We start from the raw sequence: 19,013 nt of genomic DNA, 5'->3' as shown, positions 1-19,013 counted from the left end.
ATAAGGTCTGGAGATCAGAGAATTCATAAGAAAAGAATAACATTATTTTATAAGGATCAAGTGTACAGTTAAAAGGGGGAAAAAAGTGGTAATAATACAAAATTAACTTGCAATTTTCTGCTGCCTATGAGAGGTGGATAATGTAGAGCTTTAAAGATTTTGTCAAACTATATACTGTACTGAACTACTGTACTGTATTTGGAACATCAGCAGCATCATAGCTTAGTCATCAGGATCGTTGAAGAAGAAAGAATAATAAAATTTGTTTGCTTTATCTGGTATGAAAATAGTTATAAAATACATATTAATCACAGGAACACGTTTTGCACGATTTTATGAATGTACATATTAGAGGACTACCGTTGTTGAAAACGAAAGTAACTCTTCCTCTTGTCCATAGTGGGGATCGAACACGTGACCCGTGAGTTCCAAAGCGACAGTCGTACCCGCTGATCTACAGAGGACATGACGAAACGGGACGGATGTACCCTTTAAAGTAGGCGTTCCTGTTTTCGTGTTTGACAATAGCCACAGATGCCATTTCGACGCTGCTGACCTGCTCTCCCACTTCTGTTCCAATCGACTGAAATGGCTTTTTTCCGTATTATTTTAACCTGGGCTCTTCAGGCTGTCGTAGTTTTGCTCTTTATACTTTTCATAGTCTTTCTTGGATTCTGCCTCTATATTAAATACATTCATTTGAAGTATGACCACATTCCTGGACCACCGAGAGACAGGTAAATAATCAACTTTAGCAAGTTAGTTGTAGGGGCTTGGTTATTGGTTTAGTATCAAACTAGCGGCTGTCAAGTATCTATGGAGATACGTTTACTATTATTCTTTTTTGTATTATCCTACTATTATCTGGCACCTACTCTTTTTTTTTTATTACAGTTTTTTCTTCGGACATGGACTTACGATTCGCAAGATATTGCAAAGAGATGAATTCCTACACCAGACATTGCTGAAATGGTAAGCACAGAAGTTTCATTCATTCAGTAAAAGCAAAAAAAAAATTGTTCATGTTTTGTTACTTACAGTACACCCCTGCATGGGCAGCTGCAAGGTGATTGCACAATAAGTACAATAAGTATGGTATGCATGGTTACTAGTTTCAGCGTGTGCTCTTCCTGTTTTGATAAAACATAATTTCATTACATGATTTACAGGGCAGAGATTTACGGGCCTGTTTACAGAGTAAACCTATTACACATTGTTCTAATCAATGTGTCATGTCCAGAGGCAACCAAGGTAAATACTTCGCACAGTACCAGTTGTGTGTAGAGGTAGTCCACATAAAATAATTTAAAATTGGCTTTAAACTGCCAGCTTCTTACCATTTTGATGAAAATGTGTTGCGTTCTAATGATACAGTATACAAAACACTGTCTGGTGATCTGTTGCAGGAAGTCCTGATGTCCATAAAGTACAAAAAAGATAAATTTCTCCACAACAAACTTTTCTCCATGTTTGGTGAAAGGTAGGTTGTCTGACTGACCTTTTTTTTTTGTTATTCATACTGTATACATCTCATACACATTTATTGTCAAACATTATTGACAATCTGGCATAAGAACAGCAAAGACACACTTTGATACAGTTCATGGTTCAGTTGACCTGTGTCCCAGTAAAGCAACTTGGTTGGACAAAAGGAGTCATTAATCATCCTTGTTACCTGTTATGACAAGTCAAATTACTGCTTATGCTGCTCGTTCATTCCTGTAGTCACATTACAGATAGCTAGTGAACAACGAAATGTTATGTCAATGTATATTTATATGTTTTGGATACTTTTTTGTCTTACCAGTTAATTAAGAGCCGAAGACTACCATTCTGTCAAATTATTTACATGCTTTTTTTTGCTTATATGAAAGGGTTTTCCATGTCTTGTCTTCAAGGTTTCTGGGTAATAGCGTGATAACTACACTGGACAACGAGCAGTGGTATAAACAACGCAGAATTATGGATCCTGCATTCAGCAGCTTGTGAGTAGTTAGTTAGTTAGTTAGTTAGTTAGTTAGTTAGTTAGTTGGGAATAATCACAGAGTTTGTATTTGCTTTGCAATCATTGTATATTCTGCTCATATAATGGATCTTTTTCTAAATTTCTGTTGGACAGTAGCATCCAGTTCCATCATTTATGTGGAACTTTATTGCTCTATTCTGAACACTATGCATAAAATCTACCATAAATTCCAGATATTTGAAAGGCCTTGTGGACACCTTCAATGAAATGGCAGAGAAACTGATGCATAAACTTTCTGAAGTGTCTGACAACAAAACAGAAGCTAACATGCTCCACTTATTCAACTGTGTTACCATGGATGTCCTTGCTAAGGTATTGACCAAATAGTCTGTTTAGAAGCATCCTCTGCAGGAGCCTCAATTCAAAAAGTTTGTTTGAGTGTCACTAAAGCAGCAGTTTATCACTAAATGTTACTTTCAATGTGTTAATGGTGATCTGGGTAACTGTCAGGTTGCTTTTGGTGTGGATTTAAACCTGCTGCAGAACACATCACCTTTCCCTCGAGCTGTTGAGACCTGTCTTAAAGGGATGGTTTGTAATATCAGAGATATGTTTTATCAGGTAAGATCTTACTGCTTCTTTGTTTTTAATCTGTTTGGCAAAAATATTGAAAACTGTTTGCTCATGAAACCATGTATTGACAGTTAAATCCAAAGAACCGACCATTCATTAGAGAAGTCAGGGAGGCTTGCCGACTGCTGCGCACATCTGGAGCTCAGTGGATTAAAGAGAGGAGGGCTGCCATGCAAAATGGTGATGATGTCCCCAAAGACATCCTGACACAGATCATCAAAGCTGCTGGAGAAGGTTATGATCAAAAGTTACATAATAAAATTAAAACATCCTGTTGTTTTTCTGGGGTCATTGCAGTTTCAAATAACAGTTTTGAAAAATCCAGATTAGAGCTGAATATTCAATTTAACTATGAAAATATAGCTTGCATGTGTGTGTCCGTAAACAAACAGTAAAAAATAAAATTTAATTCAGAAATATATTTAATCGTTCATCTTCTTTAAGAGGAGACCATTGTGATAGTCTCTTTTTCATTTGCTTATCCAACATTCAGCTTGCTGGTGTTGCTGAAGCCTATCTAAATATATTGTAAAATATTGGCCTAATATTTTGTTACAGTACAGTAAAAGGGACTTAATTTAATTTATTCCCACATTTATAAATATTAACAGACTAAACATGCTTCATTTTCATTCATTGAAACATATAGTTTATTTTTGTAGAAATTTATCATAAAAAATCTAAACTTCAAATCTTCAAACGCTATAAACTGAGATCACTTTTACTTGACTTTCACAAAATTTTACCAAAATCTGACATGGGCAATCACATAACTTCTATCAGTTCTGTTAGATGTGAACTACAAGCGTTATTATAGGCACCTCAAAAGGTATTTGACATAGCATAATTATAACAGAGCAGAAGTGCAAACTTTACAATCAATTACAGTCTTTGGAGTATGTAACTTAGTTTGTCTTTGGGTCCAACATAAATATTCTATCTTACTAAATATAAGTGTAAGGTATGTGGGATTGGACCCAAAACCATCAAACCACAGGACAGACGATGAGCAGATGGTGTCCAACAAGTAGTAAAGAACCTTGTGGTTGTGGATTTTAGTCTAGGTTCTCAGGAAATTAACAAAACTAAATACTTGAAAACAGATAGGGTTGGAACCGAGAAGCCAATCAAAAATGCTGGAGAGTCTCATATTAGTGACAAAGAATAATGTGGCAGAGAGTGCATGTTGGGGAGGGGTTTAATTGGAAACCTGAGGTAGCCTGGGCAAATGGTGAATGGATAAAATTCTGATGAGTGCCTGACCAAACAACAAGTAAAGGAAGGTGGAGAGTACATACTTTGACAACATGTTCAGACAACTACTTTTTTGAATTACTAGGTCAATTTATATTCTCCTAATTACAGAGGAAAACATGACCCCAGAAGATGAAGAGTGCATGTTGGACAATTTTGTGGCATTTTTCATTGCGGGTGAGTCAGCATTGTTTCTACAACAATGGGAGGATTTCTCTAAAATAAGGATAAATGAAGAATACATTTTAGTGTGTTTTAAGAGAACTATTCTCTTAATCTTCACTTTTATGCTGTTAATTCATTTAACTGTCTGTAAAATTTTAGGCCAGGAGACTACAGCCAATCAGCTGGCTTTTTGTCTCATGGAACTTGGAAGACATCCTGACATACTCGAGAAGTGAGAACTAATGCACAGAAAAGCAGCTTTGTAATGAAGCTGTTGAGTGATGGTGTCTTCTGCTCCCTTTTTTTATTTCTCAGAATACAGAAAGAGTTAGATGATGTCATTGGGATGAAACAGGACATCAGTTATGATAATCTGGGACAACTGGTCTATCTTTCACAGGTATGTTTCATGAAGAGTTTCTTCTATGAAGCTCACCTCTGCAGCACGTTTTCACTTTGTTTACATTCACTTATTTCCTTGCTGCAGTCCTACTAAACCTTATCTAATCTATTTTCTATTTTTGAACCTACACAAGGTTTTAAAGGAGAGCCTGAGACTTTACCCACCGGCCCCAGGCACGTCTCGTGATCTACAGGAAGACCTTGTCATTGATGGCATCCATGTACCTGCCGGAGTCATATGTATGGTAAGTCAGAAGCCATCAGCTGCATAAAACCACTCCAGCATGTGATTCTAGACAATTATGTTCTATAAGGCATACACATGCAACATGTAATACAGAAGCATATGTTACCTTTTACATATGCACTTAAAAAACAAAGCTTGTCAATTTTATAAACCAAGCTATCTATAATATTAATAGTCCATGTCTTAGTTCCATGTCACTTAAATCAACAATTAATCACAATCAATAGTCATAACCATGCGCTAATTTACTGCATTGCAATAATATTAAAAACTTCAACTTTTCTGGAAAAAGCAATGAGTTAGATCTGTAATAAACAATTTATTAGTCAATGGTGTGTGAGAAATAAGAGAGTGTATTACTTCAGTGTATTTCAGTAATAAATAACTGGCTAGATTGCAGACAGAATGCCCTACATACTGACCAAGTCTGTAAAAGGCAGTATTTAAATTGATACTTTTGAACATGTCATTGTGTCCTCAGTATTCTGTGTTGCTATGCATGGAGGACACGGATATCAGTCACTTTAAAATATAATTTACAAATACACAGGATAAGATGTTATCTATGATGAAATATACTCAGAAGCTGTCACTGAAATTAAACTAGCAAGCAACCTGGCTCTCCCTTTAAGAGACCTTTTTGGCAACCAGTTCAGTAAGGTCCGTTTTGTTTATCTTTAGCCCCGGCTTACAAACATTTCAATATCTTGTTGGCATGCTGACAAAGCATAAAAATAATCTCCTGCAGAATTATTAGCATATATTATTTTCAAACTCAGTTTAACCCCTATGTGACTGGGAGAATGGATAGATTCTTCAAGGACCCGCTAACCTTTGATCCTGACAGATTTCACCCAAATGCACCCAAGTAAGTAGCATAAAGTTAATGCCACATATTGACATCCTTACACTGATCATTGGTTAGAAGAGTGAAAGTGGTATGTACTGAGTGAACTGTCCCTTCTTTGATCTCCAGACCTTATTACTGCTACTTCCCTTTTTCCCTCGGTCCACGTTCCTGCCTTGGACAGAACTTTGCTCAGGTGAGTTGTGACTGTCATGAAACTTAATACAAACACATAACCTGACAACAACACAGAGTTAACCCAGTTGGTGTTGTGGTGATTACAGATGGAAGCTAAAGTGGTGATGGCTAAGCTGATCCAGAGGTTTGACTTCACCCTTTTACCAGGACAGAGTTTCGAGATCCGTGATACTGGAACTCTCAAGCCGAAGGGTGGAGTGATGTGTTACGTGACCCACAGGGATAAAAAGAAATGATAGGTCGATTCATAAAGTTGTTGGGAAAACCGTGTAGCTTACAGAATTATTCATACCTAAATTTGTTTTTAACTTAAAATTTGGCTTTTGAACATTTAACATTAATATAAAAATGTTGGATTACAAGTTTTAAGCAAATAAAAATAAGTCACAGAAGAATTTTTCTGTCTTATAATCACTGAGAAATAAATATGATAATTGCATGTATTGTCGGTGACTGAATCCCTCTTTCACTTGAAAATTATCAATTTTTGTCAATTGTCTTCAGTATGTAGGGTAGGAGGTTGTCCTCTATTATTGGCAATTTCATGAAGAACAACACAAAAATATATCGTAGTCCCTCTCAGGGGCTATCCTGAGGTGACGTAGGCACTGGAAATGGCCTTTCAGCAGAGCCATGGTCATCTCCACCCGGGCTCTCATCCTGCAGCGAGCCCAGTTGAAGGTTGTTGGAGCGCCCCCCTGCCTCCACATCAAAACTGGAGTATTCAGCATTATGTATGATCTTGACAGTGCAGAGAATGACAGATGTTAATTTAACTATGATGCATTCTTTAGCATTTTGAGACAGTAGCCAATCTACATGTACTTGCACATTTATCCTGTGAATGGACTTCCTATTCATGTAATCAGCCTCACTATGTGAGGAAGCGTTGATGGGAATGTGGGTGCCACCTATACAGCCAAATACATTGGGAAATCCTAGAAGAAATTTAAGTTGCTAGCCCAAGTCTGAGGTTGCAGCACAATATCATACATAGAATATAATTTCAAATTAATTCATCAGATTTTGACATCATTCACTTGCAGTCCTGTGAAACTCCTCCTTGGTGGGTCTGTGTCTTATTTTCAGGTAAATTGACAGCTACAATCACATGTGACAATACAACAAGCTTTTTGTGGATTATTTTACAGCTGGGCATTTTGAGTTCCACCTGTGAGAGAGAAATACAAGGACATATTCAGTCAAAATAATTAATGGCCTTGACCTGCAATTTGAATGCTAGCTACATAACATCATGTCTGCATGCTCCTCCCATGTGGTGGGAGCCCTAGACATGTGGTGGGCAGTTTAGATGTGTTGAGACATACAGCGTTTCAACACATCTAAAGTGTGTTGACCTTTGAGTCTAAATTCTCTCAAGGAGAGTTTAACAGGTTTGCTTTATAAGGGCGCCCCCCTGCGGTAGGTTAGTATTAATGACCAAACAAATTGCTGTTAATCATTACCGCTAAGCAAAAAAGAATCAACTGGATTTGCTTAAGTTTGATTGAAGATCTTTCACCTTTCATGAAAGAGGCTTCCTGAGTTGTTACTGGTAGAGAGGCCAGAAAAAGCAAATGACTGAAACTACCAAAACAATGAGTCTCGTAAGGAGACATTACTATTCATAAGGGAGTTGTTCTCCTTTATTAAGAGTAATGTCTCCTTATGAGACATTACTATTCACCTTCATTTGAGCTGATTTGGTGAGCTGTTCCCAGGTGTGAATGGTGTTGTGGTTTCTGGTGATTGAGGTAAATACTGTATTGTAAGTAGCAAATAGATGCACTATTCAGAGATAATTTCTCCAGTTTGGCAAAACTGTTTTGCGAAGCGATTGTGTATCTCACCAATGCACAAGTCACTACATTCTTCACTGCACACTGTTTGTGTCATGGTTTTCTGTCCTTAAAGTGGACCTGCTTGTGTTATAGTCTGTTACCAGGTTTGAAATGTATGTGAATCTTCTGTCAAAAATTCTCTTGCAATTTTCTGAAAAGCAATATAAGAGATGACAATGTGTTTCCATTTGTCCCCCCTCACCTGTTCATTGTTGTCTTAGTTGTTGCATTTGTTGGTCTCTCGACAAATGCCCAGTTCGGATAGCCACGTCTCCCGAATGTGCTTCTGCTCTTTGACTTCACCTTCTATTATGGTGGGGATGTTTTGTTCAATGTTCTGAGGACCCCTTACTTGTGCTTCAATGGGGGGTGGGAATTGAAAAGCAGATACCTGTCGGTATTGATTCCCATTCTAAGATATACTGCACAGTCCAAGAAGGACAGGATGTTGTCATTATTATCTTCACAGGTGAACTCGGTGATGCGATCCACCGTGTTGATGTTGTCTCTAAAGGCTCCCAGTTCTTGGGTCCTGATTTTTACCCAGAAACTACAACAACTACTCACACCTGAGAGTAGCTCACATAATGGTGAGCAGGACAACTCCTTTATGAATAGTAGTGACCCCTAACAGAACTTGTTTTCTGCTGCAACAGGAGTATCAGTATCTGGACTTTCTGCCAGTCTGTTAGAAGGGAAGTAGCCTCTTGGATGAGAGGTGAAACATCTTCAACCAACCTTAAGGAAGTCCAGTTAATTCTTTTTTCCTCTTCTTCATTTACCTCATTCTAGTTGACTGAGAACCTACACAGTCAAATCACTGAACAGAAAGCATGAAAACAAATAAAATGACCATATTTAATTTTAATTAATGAAAGGCACACAAAGATTTTATGATTAGTAAAATAATGACAACAATCTTATTCTCCTGTGATTAATGTAATTTGTTTCACACTTGTTAAGCCAGTATTTTCATGCTGAATGTGCAAAAGCCGAACCTTAAGCTAAAAACAAATTGAATTGCTAATTATACTGGAAGTTACTTATCATGCATATTGTTGTAATGAGCAATGGGAAAACAATTAGAAAAACTAATATAATATAACTAATAGAGCATAACTTGATTAGAGCAGAAAAATAAAATTCTATTATGAGTATGATACTGTGTGATTTATTTGTTGTGATCCCTGTGGGTCACATAGCACATCACTCCACTCTTCGGTTTGAGCGGTCCAGTGTCCATAAGTTCACGAGTCTGTCCCGGCAAAAGGGTGAAGTCAAACCTCTGGAACAGCTTGGCCATCACCACTTTTGCTTCCATCTGTAATCACCACAACACCCAATGAGTTAACTTTGTGGTGTTGTCAGGTGTGTGTTTTTGTTGAGTTTCATGACAGTCACAACATACCTGAGCAAAGTTCTGTCCCATGCATGAACGTGGACCGAGGGAAAAGGGGTAGTAGCAGTAATAAGGTCTGGTGATGAGAGAAAGGACAATTCACTCAGTACATACCATTTTCCTTCCTCTATCTAAACCAACAATCGGTGTCAGGATGTCATTATGTGGCGTTAGCTTTATGCTACTTACTTTGGTGCATTTGGGTGAAATCTGTCAGGATCAAATGTTAGCGGGTCCTTGAAGAATCTTTCCATTCTTCCAGTCACGTAGGTGTTGAACTGAGTTTTAGAATAATATATGTTAACATTTACACAGAAGAGTACTTTTATGCTTTTTCAGTATTCTACTTTTAAGTGACTGATGTCTGTCACTTCATGTATGCACACACACAAAGCTGAGGACACCATGAGATGTTCAAAAGTGTAAATTCAAATACTGTTCTACATTCAGTTAGTGTGTACTGCAATCGGTCTACACAGAGAGCAATCAAGTACAGTAAGTCATTTTTCACTAAAATACTGAAATTATTTATTTATTTATTTAAAAAAGAATTTTCATTGAAATACGCTCAAGTCATCCACCCTGTCTTCATCACATGACTATATATAATGTCACCCTTCTCCTTAATATGCTCATGTCTTTCATACCAAATTGACTGACAGTTGCTTTGGCTGATTTATGACTTTGTCCCCAAGTCCTGCAAGCAACTACAAAAGTTTCTGGGTTTTACTAATTTCTACAGGAGGTTCATTCATGGGTACAGTACATTCTATGTGCCTCTCACGACCCTCACATCCTTGAAAGTCCTTTCCTGGCTGTCCCTCCTGGCTGATAAGGCTTTCCAGACTCTCAAAAAGATTCAACTTCTCCCTCTCCTATCGTTCCGGTTCTTACAACAACAAATCCAATGGCCTTTCCCAAACACTTCCCTGGGAGGGAGAAAACCTCCAGCTCCAACACCATCCTCCTGCTTGGTTAAACCACTCCCTACCATTCAGTGACTGCCAGATTGTTTCATTACCTAATGCATGGCTTTTCAGAACTGAAACTTTGTGTTTTAGATTTTGACCCTGCCTGTTCCTGGGTGTGAATGCACGAGTAGGCTGCAGCTTTACTCTGCTCTGTGCAAGTGTTTATGTGTTTTTAATACTTCTACTTTTTTAAAATGGATAGCACTAGTTTAGTGCTGTGCTGTTAGGGTGCTCTAGACTGCTGTCACAAAGCGCCACAACAAAGAAATTCAGGTCCTACTTTGTACCCCATGCCATCAGGGAGTACAGTGACTCAGTAGAAGAGGGGTGGAGGCGACTATGTTGGTAGCATGTGGGTGAATGGAGGGTTTGTGCTACACTCTGGTGGAACCAGGGTGTTAATGGTGGGACGATGATGTGTCTTACAATGTAAGAGGGATGTGCCGTGTCCACATGTGGACCCACTCCTATCTGTACTTTTCTAGTCTTTGTACTTTTCCTTGTTTAGTTTAATTTTTTCAATAGTTTATATAGTTGTGTAGTATACCCACTATAGTGTTAATGTTATTCTCTCTGTGTGTTCATTTATTCTCTATTTATTTGTTTGCATTTATGACTGCTGTCTGTGGAATGTGTGAATGTATATGAGCAGTGGATATACACAATGTCCTCTCGGTTTAATAAAGTATCTATCTATCTATCTATCTATCCATCTATCTATCTATCTATCTATCCATCCATCCATCCATCCATCCATCCATCTATCTATCCATGATACCCGTTCTATTCCCTTCCTGGATTTTCTACCTCTACCTCCCCCTTGTGTGTGTGTGTGTTTGTGTGTTCAGGGACTGTACACACTAATATACTGTATATGCACGTGACTAACACTAGAGTGTGCCACTAATTTCCCTTCAGGAGTCAATTCAGTATATGAAATAAAATAAAAAATATCTAGAATCATGTGCTGGAGTGGTCTTATACAGTTGATGGCTTCTGACTTACCATACATATGACTCCTGCATGTACGTGGATCCCATCCATGACAACATCTTCCTGTAAATCACGAGATGTGGATGGGGCTGGTGGGTAAAGTCTCAGAGTCTCTTTTAGCACCTTGTGTAAGTTCAGACGTAAAAATAGATGAGATACAGTTTAGCAGAACTACAGCAAGGAGTCAAGTGAATGAAGGCCAATTGAAAACTTACTGCAGACGTTCTTTGGGGAAAAAAAAAAAACATACCTGTGAAAGGTAGACCAGTTGTCCCAGATTATCATAACTGATGTCCTGTTTCATCCCAATGACATCATCTAACTCTTTCCTTACTCTGAGGAATAAAAACAGCTGATGAAACCATCACTCAATAGCTTCATTATGAAACTGCTTTTCAGTGCATGGTTAGTTCTCACTTCTGCAGTATTTCAGGTTGTCTTGCCATTTCCATGAGACAAGAAGCCAGCAGATTGCCTGTAGTCTCCTGCCCTAAAATGTTACAGATAGCAAAATGAGTCATCAACATATTATTGATAACCCCCCTTCACCCCCGAAAAATAATTATATATATATAATTTTTTATTTTTTTATTTAGCTATTCTCCTATTGTAAAAACAATGCTGACTCACCCGCAGTGATAAATGTCATAAAATTGTCCACTATGCACTCTTCGTCTTCTGGGGTCACGCTTTCCTCTGGAATTGTAAGAATATGGATTGACTCAGTAAATCAAACCACCAGTCATCTGATGATATACTTATTAAAATTACTTTCATTACATTCATTTCTTTGTTTAATAGATTTTTATTCCTGTAACATTTTGACTTCTACATGTGTTTGCAAATTTGCAATTCAGTTACTTTTTCACAGTGCTCCAGTATTACTGGATATGGATGTAACTTCTTTAATCAGGTGAGTGCATATTGCAGTGTTGTGGCTCTCCTAAAGTCATTGATAAGTGATGATATTTTTTCTGATAAACAATTATTGATTATGAGAATAGTATTGACAGAGAGCAACAATACGAGATTTTTTCTCTGTTTTTGTAGCTTATTGTAAGTGAATGATAAATATTCACTTTTAATCTAGATTTTTCAGAACTATATCTGAAACTGCAATGACCCTAAAAAAGACAGGCATGTTTTTTTAAATTTATTTTCTTATGTAAAAACAAACAAAAACACAAAAAGTCTTGCTGCCACCTTGCAGCGAGACAGTTCTGGGTTTGATTCCTGTTTTGTGAGGAGTTTTTATGTTCTCTCCGGGGTTACATCGGTTCTCTGCAGCTTGTCCGGCTTCATGCTACCTCCAAAAACATGCACTTCAGGTGAATTGGCCAATCTCAAATTGTGTGCGTGTTGGATTGTTTGTTTTTTATGTGGCATGGTGCTGCACCGGTGTTGCGCCTGGAGTATACCATGTCTGTCGCCCACAATTCCACAGAGATAGGCTCCAGCAACCCCCTGATCCGCAAGAGCGGAAACAATAGGTAAGAAAATGAATGAATGAATCTTCTCATGTAACTTTTGCTTATTACCCTTTCCAACAACTTTGATCATCTGTGTCAGGATGTCTTTGGGGACATCATCACCATTTTGCATAGCAGCCCTTCTCTCTTTAATCCACTGAGCTCCAGATGCACGCAGCAGTCGGCAAGAATCCCTGACTTCTTTAACGAATGGTCGGTTCTTTGGATTGAACTGTCAATACATGGTTTTAAGATCAAACCGTTTGCAATATTTTTGGCAAACAAACTGAAAACGAGCATGCAATTAGGTCTTACCTGAAAAAAGACATCGCTTACATGGACTATCATCCCTTTAAAACAGTTCTCAACAGCTTTAAGGAAAGGTGATGTGCTCTGCAGCAGGTTTAAATCCACATTAAAACCAACCTGATAGTTACAAAGAAGATTCCCATTAATACATTGAAGGTAACACAACTTGATGATAGGACCTTTTGTGATAAGCTGCTGCTTTAGTGACATTCAAACAAACTTTTTGCAAGGCTACTGCAGAGAAAACTGTAAAATAGATTACAGTACTACTAAATACCTTAGCAATGACATCCATGGTAACACAGTGGAATAAATGGACCATATTGGCTTCTGTCCTGTTGTCAGACACTTCAGAAAGTTTATCCATCAGTTTCTCTGCCCTGTCATTTAAGGTGCCCATAACTCCTTTCAAATACCTGGAAATCACGATAGATTTTAGACATGGGGTTCAGAACAGAGCTATAACAATCCACAAGAATGATGGAACTGGATGATACTGTCCAAAACAGGGGGCTGAACAGACATTTTGTTTTGTGTCTTTGATCATTCAATAACTCACAAGGTGTTGAATGTGGGCTCTATGATCCGGCGCTGTTTATACCAGTACTCATGGTCTTGTACCGTTATCAGCCCATTACCCAAGAACCTTGAAGAGAGAATAGTTACATTTACAAAACACTTGAACAAACATTTGAACAGAATAAATATTTGATCTTGAACAGATCACAAAAGTCTCTTCCAAGATCATTGAAATTCCAACCAGATCCCCGTCCTCCATATACGAGAAACAATAAAATCCTACAAGACTCCTCACATGCTCTACACTCCTCCTTTGAGTTGAACAGCAACGATGAAGTTTTGTTTTCTTAGCGTATTGGCCATATCACTGTCTGGTAGAGGTGGAGAAAACACACATACACACACACACGCACACACACACACACACACACACACACACACACACACACACACACACACACACACACACACAAACACACACACACACACCAGTCAGTCATCTTCAGATTACCACTGCTATATCCGCCGCAGCGGGTCACGGGGAGCCGGAGCCTATCTCGGCAGCAGAGGGCGTGAGGCGGGGGACACTCCAGGCACGATGCCAGTGCACCGCGGAGCCACATTCTCAATTCTCAATTCAATTTTTTCTTTTGCTGCGGTAGCGCAGTGGTTAGCGCTGCTGCCTCACAACACTTCGGACCCGGATTCGAGTCCCACTCTGTGCGGTGTGTGTGTGTGTGGTTGTCTGTCCTTGTGTGTGGCTCCGCGGTGCACTGGCGTCGTGCCCGGAGTGTCCCCGGCCTCCCGCCCTATGCCAGCTGAGATAGGCTCCAGCTCCCCGTGACCCTCTACGGCGGATACAGCGGCGGTACATGACAATGATGAGTGAATGAATACATAAAGCGCACTGGATTATAAAGTGCACTGGATTATAAAGCGCACTGGATTATAAAGCAAACTGGATTATAAAATGCATCTGAGAACTCATCTTCAATGGTCTATTTTAAAACTTTTTTTCATGTATAAGGCACATTGGGTTATAAGAAATTGAGAAAATTAAAGGCTTTTAGGTACGCCTTATAGGGCGGAAAATACTGTACTGGTAAGATAGTCACATGCGCCTTTCTCTCACACAGCAAGCTCTATTCTCATTTTTCCCCTGAAAGAGACACTTTTTATTTATGCTCTCTGAAGGTGTTAGTGTTTTTTTTACTTGAAGCATAGGCCTTCACTTCTTTAGGCTGGGACGTATTTAATTTACGAGAAAAAAGGGTTAATCAACTCTGTTTGTGCTTTGTAATTTTTTTCAAATTCTGAGGTTTGTGTGTTCTTCAATCTCACATAAAGACTTTACATTTATTTGCCCGGGTCTACTTTTATTTATGGTAAAAGAGCAAGCTGTGCACTCAGTTAAACATACCCTTTATTGAAAATAAACAATAGATATTGTTGAAACCATGAAAATGTGGAAATAAGACACAAACTGGACTTGGGTTCGGACGTTTTACTAAGTGGAATAACTGGACCTCTGTGAGTTTTAATTTAAACCCCTGTTCCAAACTAACTACGTTTTGAACTCACTAGATTTTGAACTAATTAGGTTCTGAATTATTATTAAACATTAACAGTGTATTTATGCTATTTATGTTATTATTTAATGATTCATGTTTATTGTTTATGTTTACACTGTTTATGTTAGATTATTCTTATTATCTTATTGAACCATGTTTTGAACTAACTAAATAGTTTTGAACTAAGTTTTTAAACTAACTAGATTTTGAACTAACTAGGTTTTGAACTAACTAACTAGGATTTAAACTAACTAGGTTTTGAACTATGTTTTGAAGTAACTGGTTTTTGAACTAACTAACTAACTAACTAACTAACTAACTAACTAACTAACTAACTCGGTTTTAAACTAACCAACTAGGTTCAACTAGTTTTTGAACTAACTAGGTTTTAAAGTAACTAGGTTTTAAAACTAACTAGGTTTTAAAACAAGTTTTTGAACTCACTAACCCACTAGGTTTTGAACAAACTATGTTCTAAACAAACTAGGTTTTGAACTACCGGTAACTAGGTTTTTGAATTATTATTTAACAGTGTATTTATGTTACTATTTATTCATTGTTTATGTTTATTGTTTATGTTTAAACTATTTTTACACTATATGTTTGCATTTTTAAACCAGTCCTGCTTTATATGCTTTCAATTGTCCCTTGGGGAAAAAACAAAGTTTTTTGAATTTGAATATGAACATGTCATAGCAGGTAGCAAAGTTCTTTGAAAGATTGCCACACTCAGAGAAGGTCCTTGTTTGTGCTGATAATGAGACTTCAGTAAACTGAGCTATTACTTTTATTAAACACACTGTTTTTTTCTTAAAACTGATAGTCTGACCTTTGACCAAACACACTGAAGAGTGTCTTGTAGACAAAATTATCTTTTGGATACTTTGGAGACAGCAGGATTGTCTGAAAGAGAGCATCAAAAGTATTAAGAGCAATGCAAATACGGCTATAATGAATTGTAAGACTTATATTGTATAGTGCAGCATTTACTTTAGTTGCCTCAGGAGAGGTCACAACGATGAAAACATAATGCAGAAAAGAGAACTTGTAAACAGACCCAAAAACTTCAGCCCTGTAAAAAAGAAATTTTTTTAATTTAATTAAAAGTACTCAAATAATAATTGGCTTCCATTCCTAAAGAGACTGCACTGTTAACAATTACCACTGAAAAAGTACATGCCATGAAGCGATGAATAAAGGACAACACAAACGAAATAGGAAGAACACACATTAAAACTACAGGCATAGTTTTATCCATCATAAGTCATGGAAATATTTTTCGCTTACCATTCCAGATATTTGTCATGTACAAGTCCATTTTTCATGATGTGCATAATCGTTGGTGAATTTCCAAAGAAGAAACTGAAATGAAAACAATAAGAATAAGAATAAGAATAAGAATAAGAATAAGAATAAGAATAAGAATAAGAATAAGAATAAGAATAAGAATAAGAATAAGAATAAGAATAAGAATAAGAATAAGAATAAGAATACAAAGAAACAAATTATTTACCTGTCTCTCGGTGGTCCGGGTATGTGGTCATATTTTATATGAATATGTTTAATATATATGCAGTATGCAAGAAACGCCGCAAGGAGTATCAAGAGCAGAAATATGAGGGCTTGAAAAGCCAAGCTCAAAATAAAATGAGCCATTTCGGAAAAGTCCTTCCGATAGTTCTGGATAAATTGATATTGTCTTGCACTCTTATAGTAGCATGCATGTCTTTACTTGAACAATCTGTGGTCCCACTTCTCTGGAATGAAGAAGAGTTATTGTGGGTACAATGAAGATTGCTGCCTTTAGGGCAGTGATGGAATGTGCTACAACTTGACATAATTGAAAACACTCCATTACAAACAAGTGTTGCACAGTAAATGGAGCATATGACATATAGATTATATGTCTATCGTCAGCTTGTGGGGGCTGACCAAGCTTCCATCACTGCTTCACTGCTGGTCAGAAAACCAGGGAAACCCACAGATCATTGGATCATCTCAAAACCACTTCCAACATATGCTTTGATGACAGGTTCACCCGCAGTGAGTGAGCAAAGATGGATACGTTTTCTGCAATTTTGGGTGTGTGGGGATCGTTTGGGACAGGTTTGGGATCGAGTCCTGTTTGGCTTGCAAATTGACATCCAAGTACATTTGCAATGACCTCCCATATCTTGACAAGAACCCCCGTCATCCCAGTGGGGAGAGACGTTCCCAGAATCTTAAGGCTGATGGAACAAATCCTGCTATAGATACTTGTGGGAAATGCAAAAGGGAGATCCCATGGCTATGAGTGCATTACATTGTGAAATGTAATGTACTCACTCACTCACTCACTCACTCACTCACTCACTCACTCACTCACTCACTCACTCACTCACTCACTCACTCACTCACTCACTCACTCACTCACTCACTCACTCACTCACTCATCACTACTTTCCCTTTCCCTCTTCCCCCCTTCCTTTCTCTCTAACTCTCTCCCCTACCCTCTCTTCCTCTCTGTAATCCATACTGGTCAAGGCAGACCATCATTCTCCAGGAGCCGGGATCTGATCCAGGTTTCTGCCTGTTCATAGGAAGTTTATCTCGCCATTATTTGCTCCTAGATAATTCTGTTAGGGTTCTGTGAATAGGCTTGAGAGACTACTATACACAAGTTCTATATGGAGAGAATCATGAGATGACATCTGTTATGATTTGGCGCTATATAAATAAAATTTGACTATGTTTTTTGTAATGTTGTGCTACAGTACTTCATACTACATTCACCAATACATCTCAACAACCAAGGAAAAATCCCACGTGTGTTGATCTCTTCCTAAAATGACAAAATGACCAAGTGATCAGATTTCCTTGATGAGCATCACAATGTCTTCATTCACATAACAATAGTGACCTTTCATAGGTGTTGGATAAAAACCTTCCTGCCATTTGGCCCCGTTGTGAGTGCCGGATACCCCTAGGGCCATTAGACCCAGCCATGGTAAAATAAGTGTTTAAGTGACCAAACATCACCAGTGTAAATGTCTCATGTCACTTCGAACGGCAAACCGGACACTTAATAACGAAGTTTAGTTAAAAACGTATGTGCATACACCATTAGAACGTCGGGCTCCATAGCTCAGTGGTTAGAGCACTGGTCTTGTAAACCAGGGGTCGCGAGTTCGATCCTCGCTGGGGCCTGTGACTTTCTTTAATTTTCTGCTAAAATTATAATTATAATAACCGGCAAAAAACGTTCCTACCTTTAATATTTGTTTTGCATCTATTTTTTATTCCACACGTACTGACAAAAACGTGTTCCCTTATATTGCCACTCAAAGCGCTACAAACTGCTGGATGAAGCTGTTTGGTGAATCACATCGATATTGCTTGCTTGAAAACAGGAAGAAAGACGTAACTTCTTCTTGTTTGAGACTATGGTCATATATAACATATAAGGAAACAACTGCGCCCCTAGAGGCGAGGAAGAGGATCAATATACACCGTTTGAACACAACGCATATAGTGTACTGAAGACATACCCCTCTTCCTTTCTTCAACCATTAAAGATGTCCTCAAACACGGAATTCTTTTTAACATTTCTAAACGCCTAAATATTTCTAGTGTAGACCTAACTGTTGGCTGCGGGCTTGTTAAGAACACAAGAAAACATTTATGAAAAGCAAGGACCTGGGGGATGTTTTGACTTCCAAACTCATGAAAAATAAACCTTCATTTTTCTGATTTTCTGCTACATATTCATCAATACTAGGTGATAAATTATCAATGGCGTGATTAGCTCAGCTTACAAATCAACGATACAGTTTTTATTACATGATTTATTTGGTGTTCACAATACTTGGTACAACCCTGTATGCAAAATAGGATAAAGGTATCGCAACTGGCCCACCTCTGCAGGTATTCGCCCCTGCGCCCTTAATGTGAGCCAATGGCATCGCTCCATCCATCTCTGCTTCCCTCAAGGCACCGACGGGACTCTGCATGGTTCCTCCCTGAGCCAAGGCTAAGTTTGACTGCATACCTCAACTAGACAGGAGTTGGGTGGTTCCAGCAGGTTGATCAATTATGTCTTTAAAAAAAAGCTGTACTGTACTAGTAGATCTCAAGTGATCTTCTCTGCTTTAGTCAGGGAGTAATCTTCCTTCTCTTCCTTGCAAGTGTGCTCCAAACCTGACCAACTGTTGCCATTCTCATTGGAATCTGCGTCAGTCTAACTCCAAAAA

General features: G+C 38.2%; 2 protein-coding genes and 1 non-coding gene across 5 annotated transcripts; 2 read left to right on the top strand and 1 right to left on the bottom strand.

The window, feature by feature from the left end:
• The first annotated feature begins 449 nt into the window (after positions 1 to 449).
• Positions 450 to 6,151, top strand: LOC137613891 (cholesterol 24-hydroxylase-like). The gene is made up of 15 exons (XM_068343347.1): positions 450 to 737; positions 895 to 972; positions 1,170 to 1,251; positions 1,407 to 1,480; positions 1,899 to 1,985; positions 2,200 to 2,338; positions 2,477 to 2,587; positions 2,671 to 2,833; positions 3,965 to 4,030; positions 4,178 to 4,250; positions 4,334 to 4,418; positions 4,555 to 4,665; positions 5,447 to 5,535; positions 5,644 to 5,710; positions 5,799 to 6,151. Exons 1-15 carry the CDS (start codon positions 589 to 591, stop codon positions 5,946 to 5,948), a joined length of 1,524 nt encoding a protein of 507 aa, XP_068199448.1. The 5' UTR covers positions 450 to 588; the 3' UTR covers positions 5,949 to 6,151.
• A 137-nt stretch (positions 6,152 to 6,288) lies between these two features.
• LOC137613892 (cholesterol 24-hydroxylase-like) lies at positions 6,289 to 18,159 on the bottom strand. 3 transcript variants are annotated; one of them, XM_068343351.1, is made up of 15 exons: positions 18,033 to 18,159; positions 16,072 to 16,146; positions 15,775 to 15,856; positions 15,614 to 15,687; positions 13,254 to 13,340; positions 12,972 to 13,110; positions 12,701 to 12,811; positions 12,455 to 12,617; positions 11,547 to 11,612; positions 11,334 to 11,406; positions 11,167 to 11,251; positions 10,929 to 11,039; positions 9,142 to 9,230; positions 8,962 to 9,028; positions 6,289 to 8,874 (listed from the first exon to the last, which is right to left on the bottom strand). In XM_068343351.1, the coding sequence occupies exons 2-15, from the start codon at positions 16,116 to 16,118 to the stop codon at positions 8,725 to 8,727; spliced, it is 1,344 nt and encodes a 447-aa protein (XP_068199452.1). In that variant the 5' UTR covers positions 16,119 to 16,146; positions 18,033 to 18,159; the 3' UTR covers positions 6,289 to 8,724. The 3 variants fall into 3 exon arrangements, with proteins under 3 accessions (XP_068199452.1, XP_068199450.1, XP_068199451.1); XM_068343349.1 differs by lacking the exon at positions 18,033 to 18,159 and adding an exon at positions 16,298 to 16,726; XM_068343350.1 differs by lacking the exons at positions 12,701 to 12,811; positions 18,033 to 18,159 and adding an exon at positions 16,298 to 16,726.
• Positions 17,898 to 17,970, top strand: trnat-ugu (transfer RNA threonine (anticodon UGU)). The gene has a single exon. It is a non-coding gene; the product is annotated as a tRNA-Thr (tRNA).
• Positions 18,160 to 19,013: the final 854 nt, after the last annotated feature.

This window comes from Antennarius striatus, chromosome 19 (genome assembly GCF_040054535.1).
Source record: "Antennarius striatus isolate MH-2024 chromosome 19, ASM4005453v1, whole genome shotgun sequence".
Classification (NCBI taxonomy): domain Eukaryota; kingdom Metazoa; phylum Chordata; class Actinopteri; order Lophiiformes; family Antennariidae; genus Antennarius; species Antennarius striatus.
This window is presented reverse-complemented; position numbering and strand designations above follow the sequence as displayed.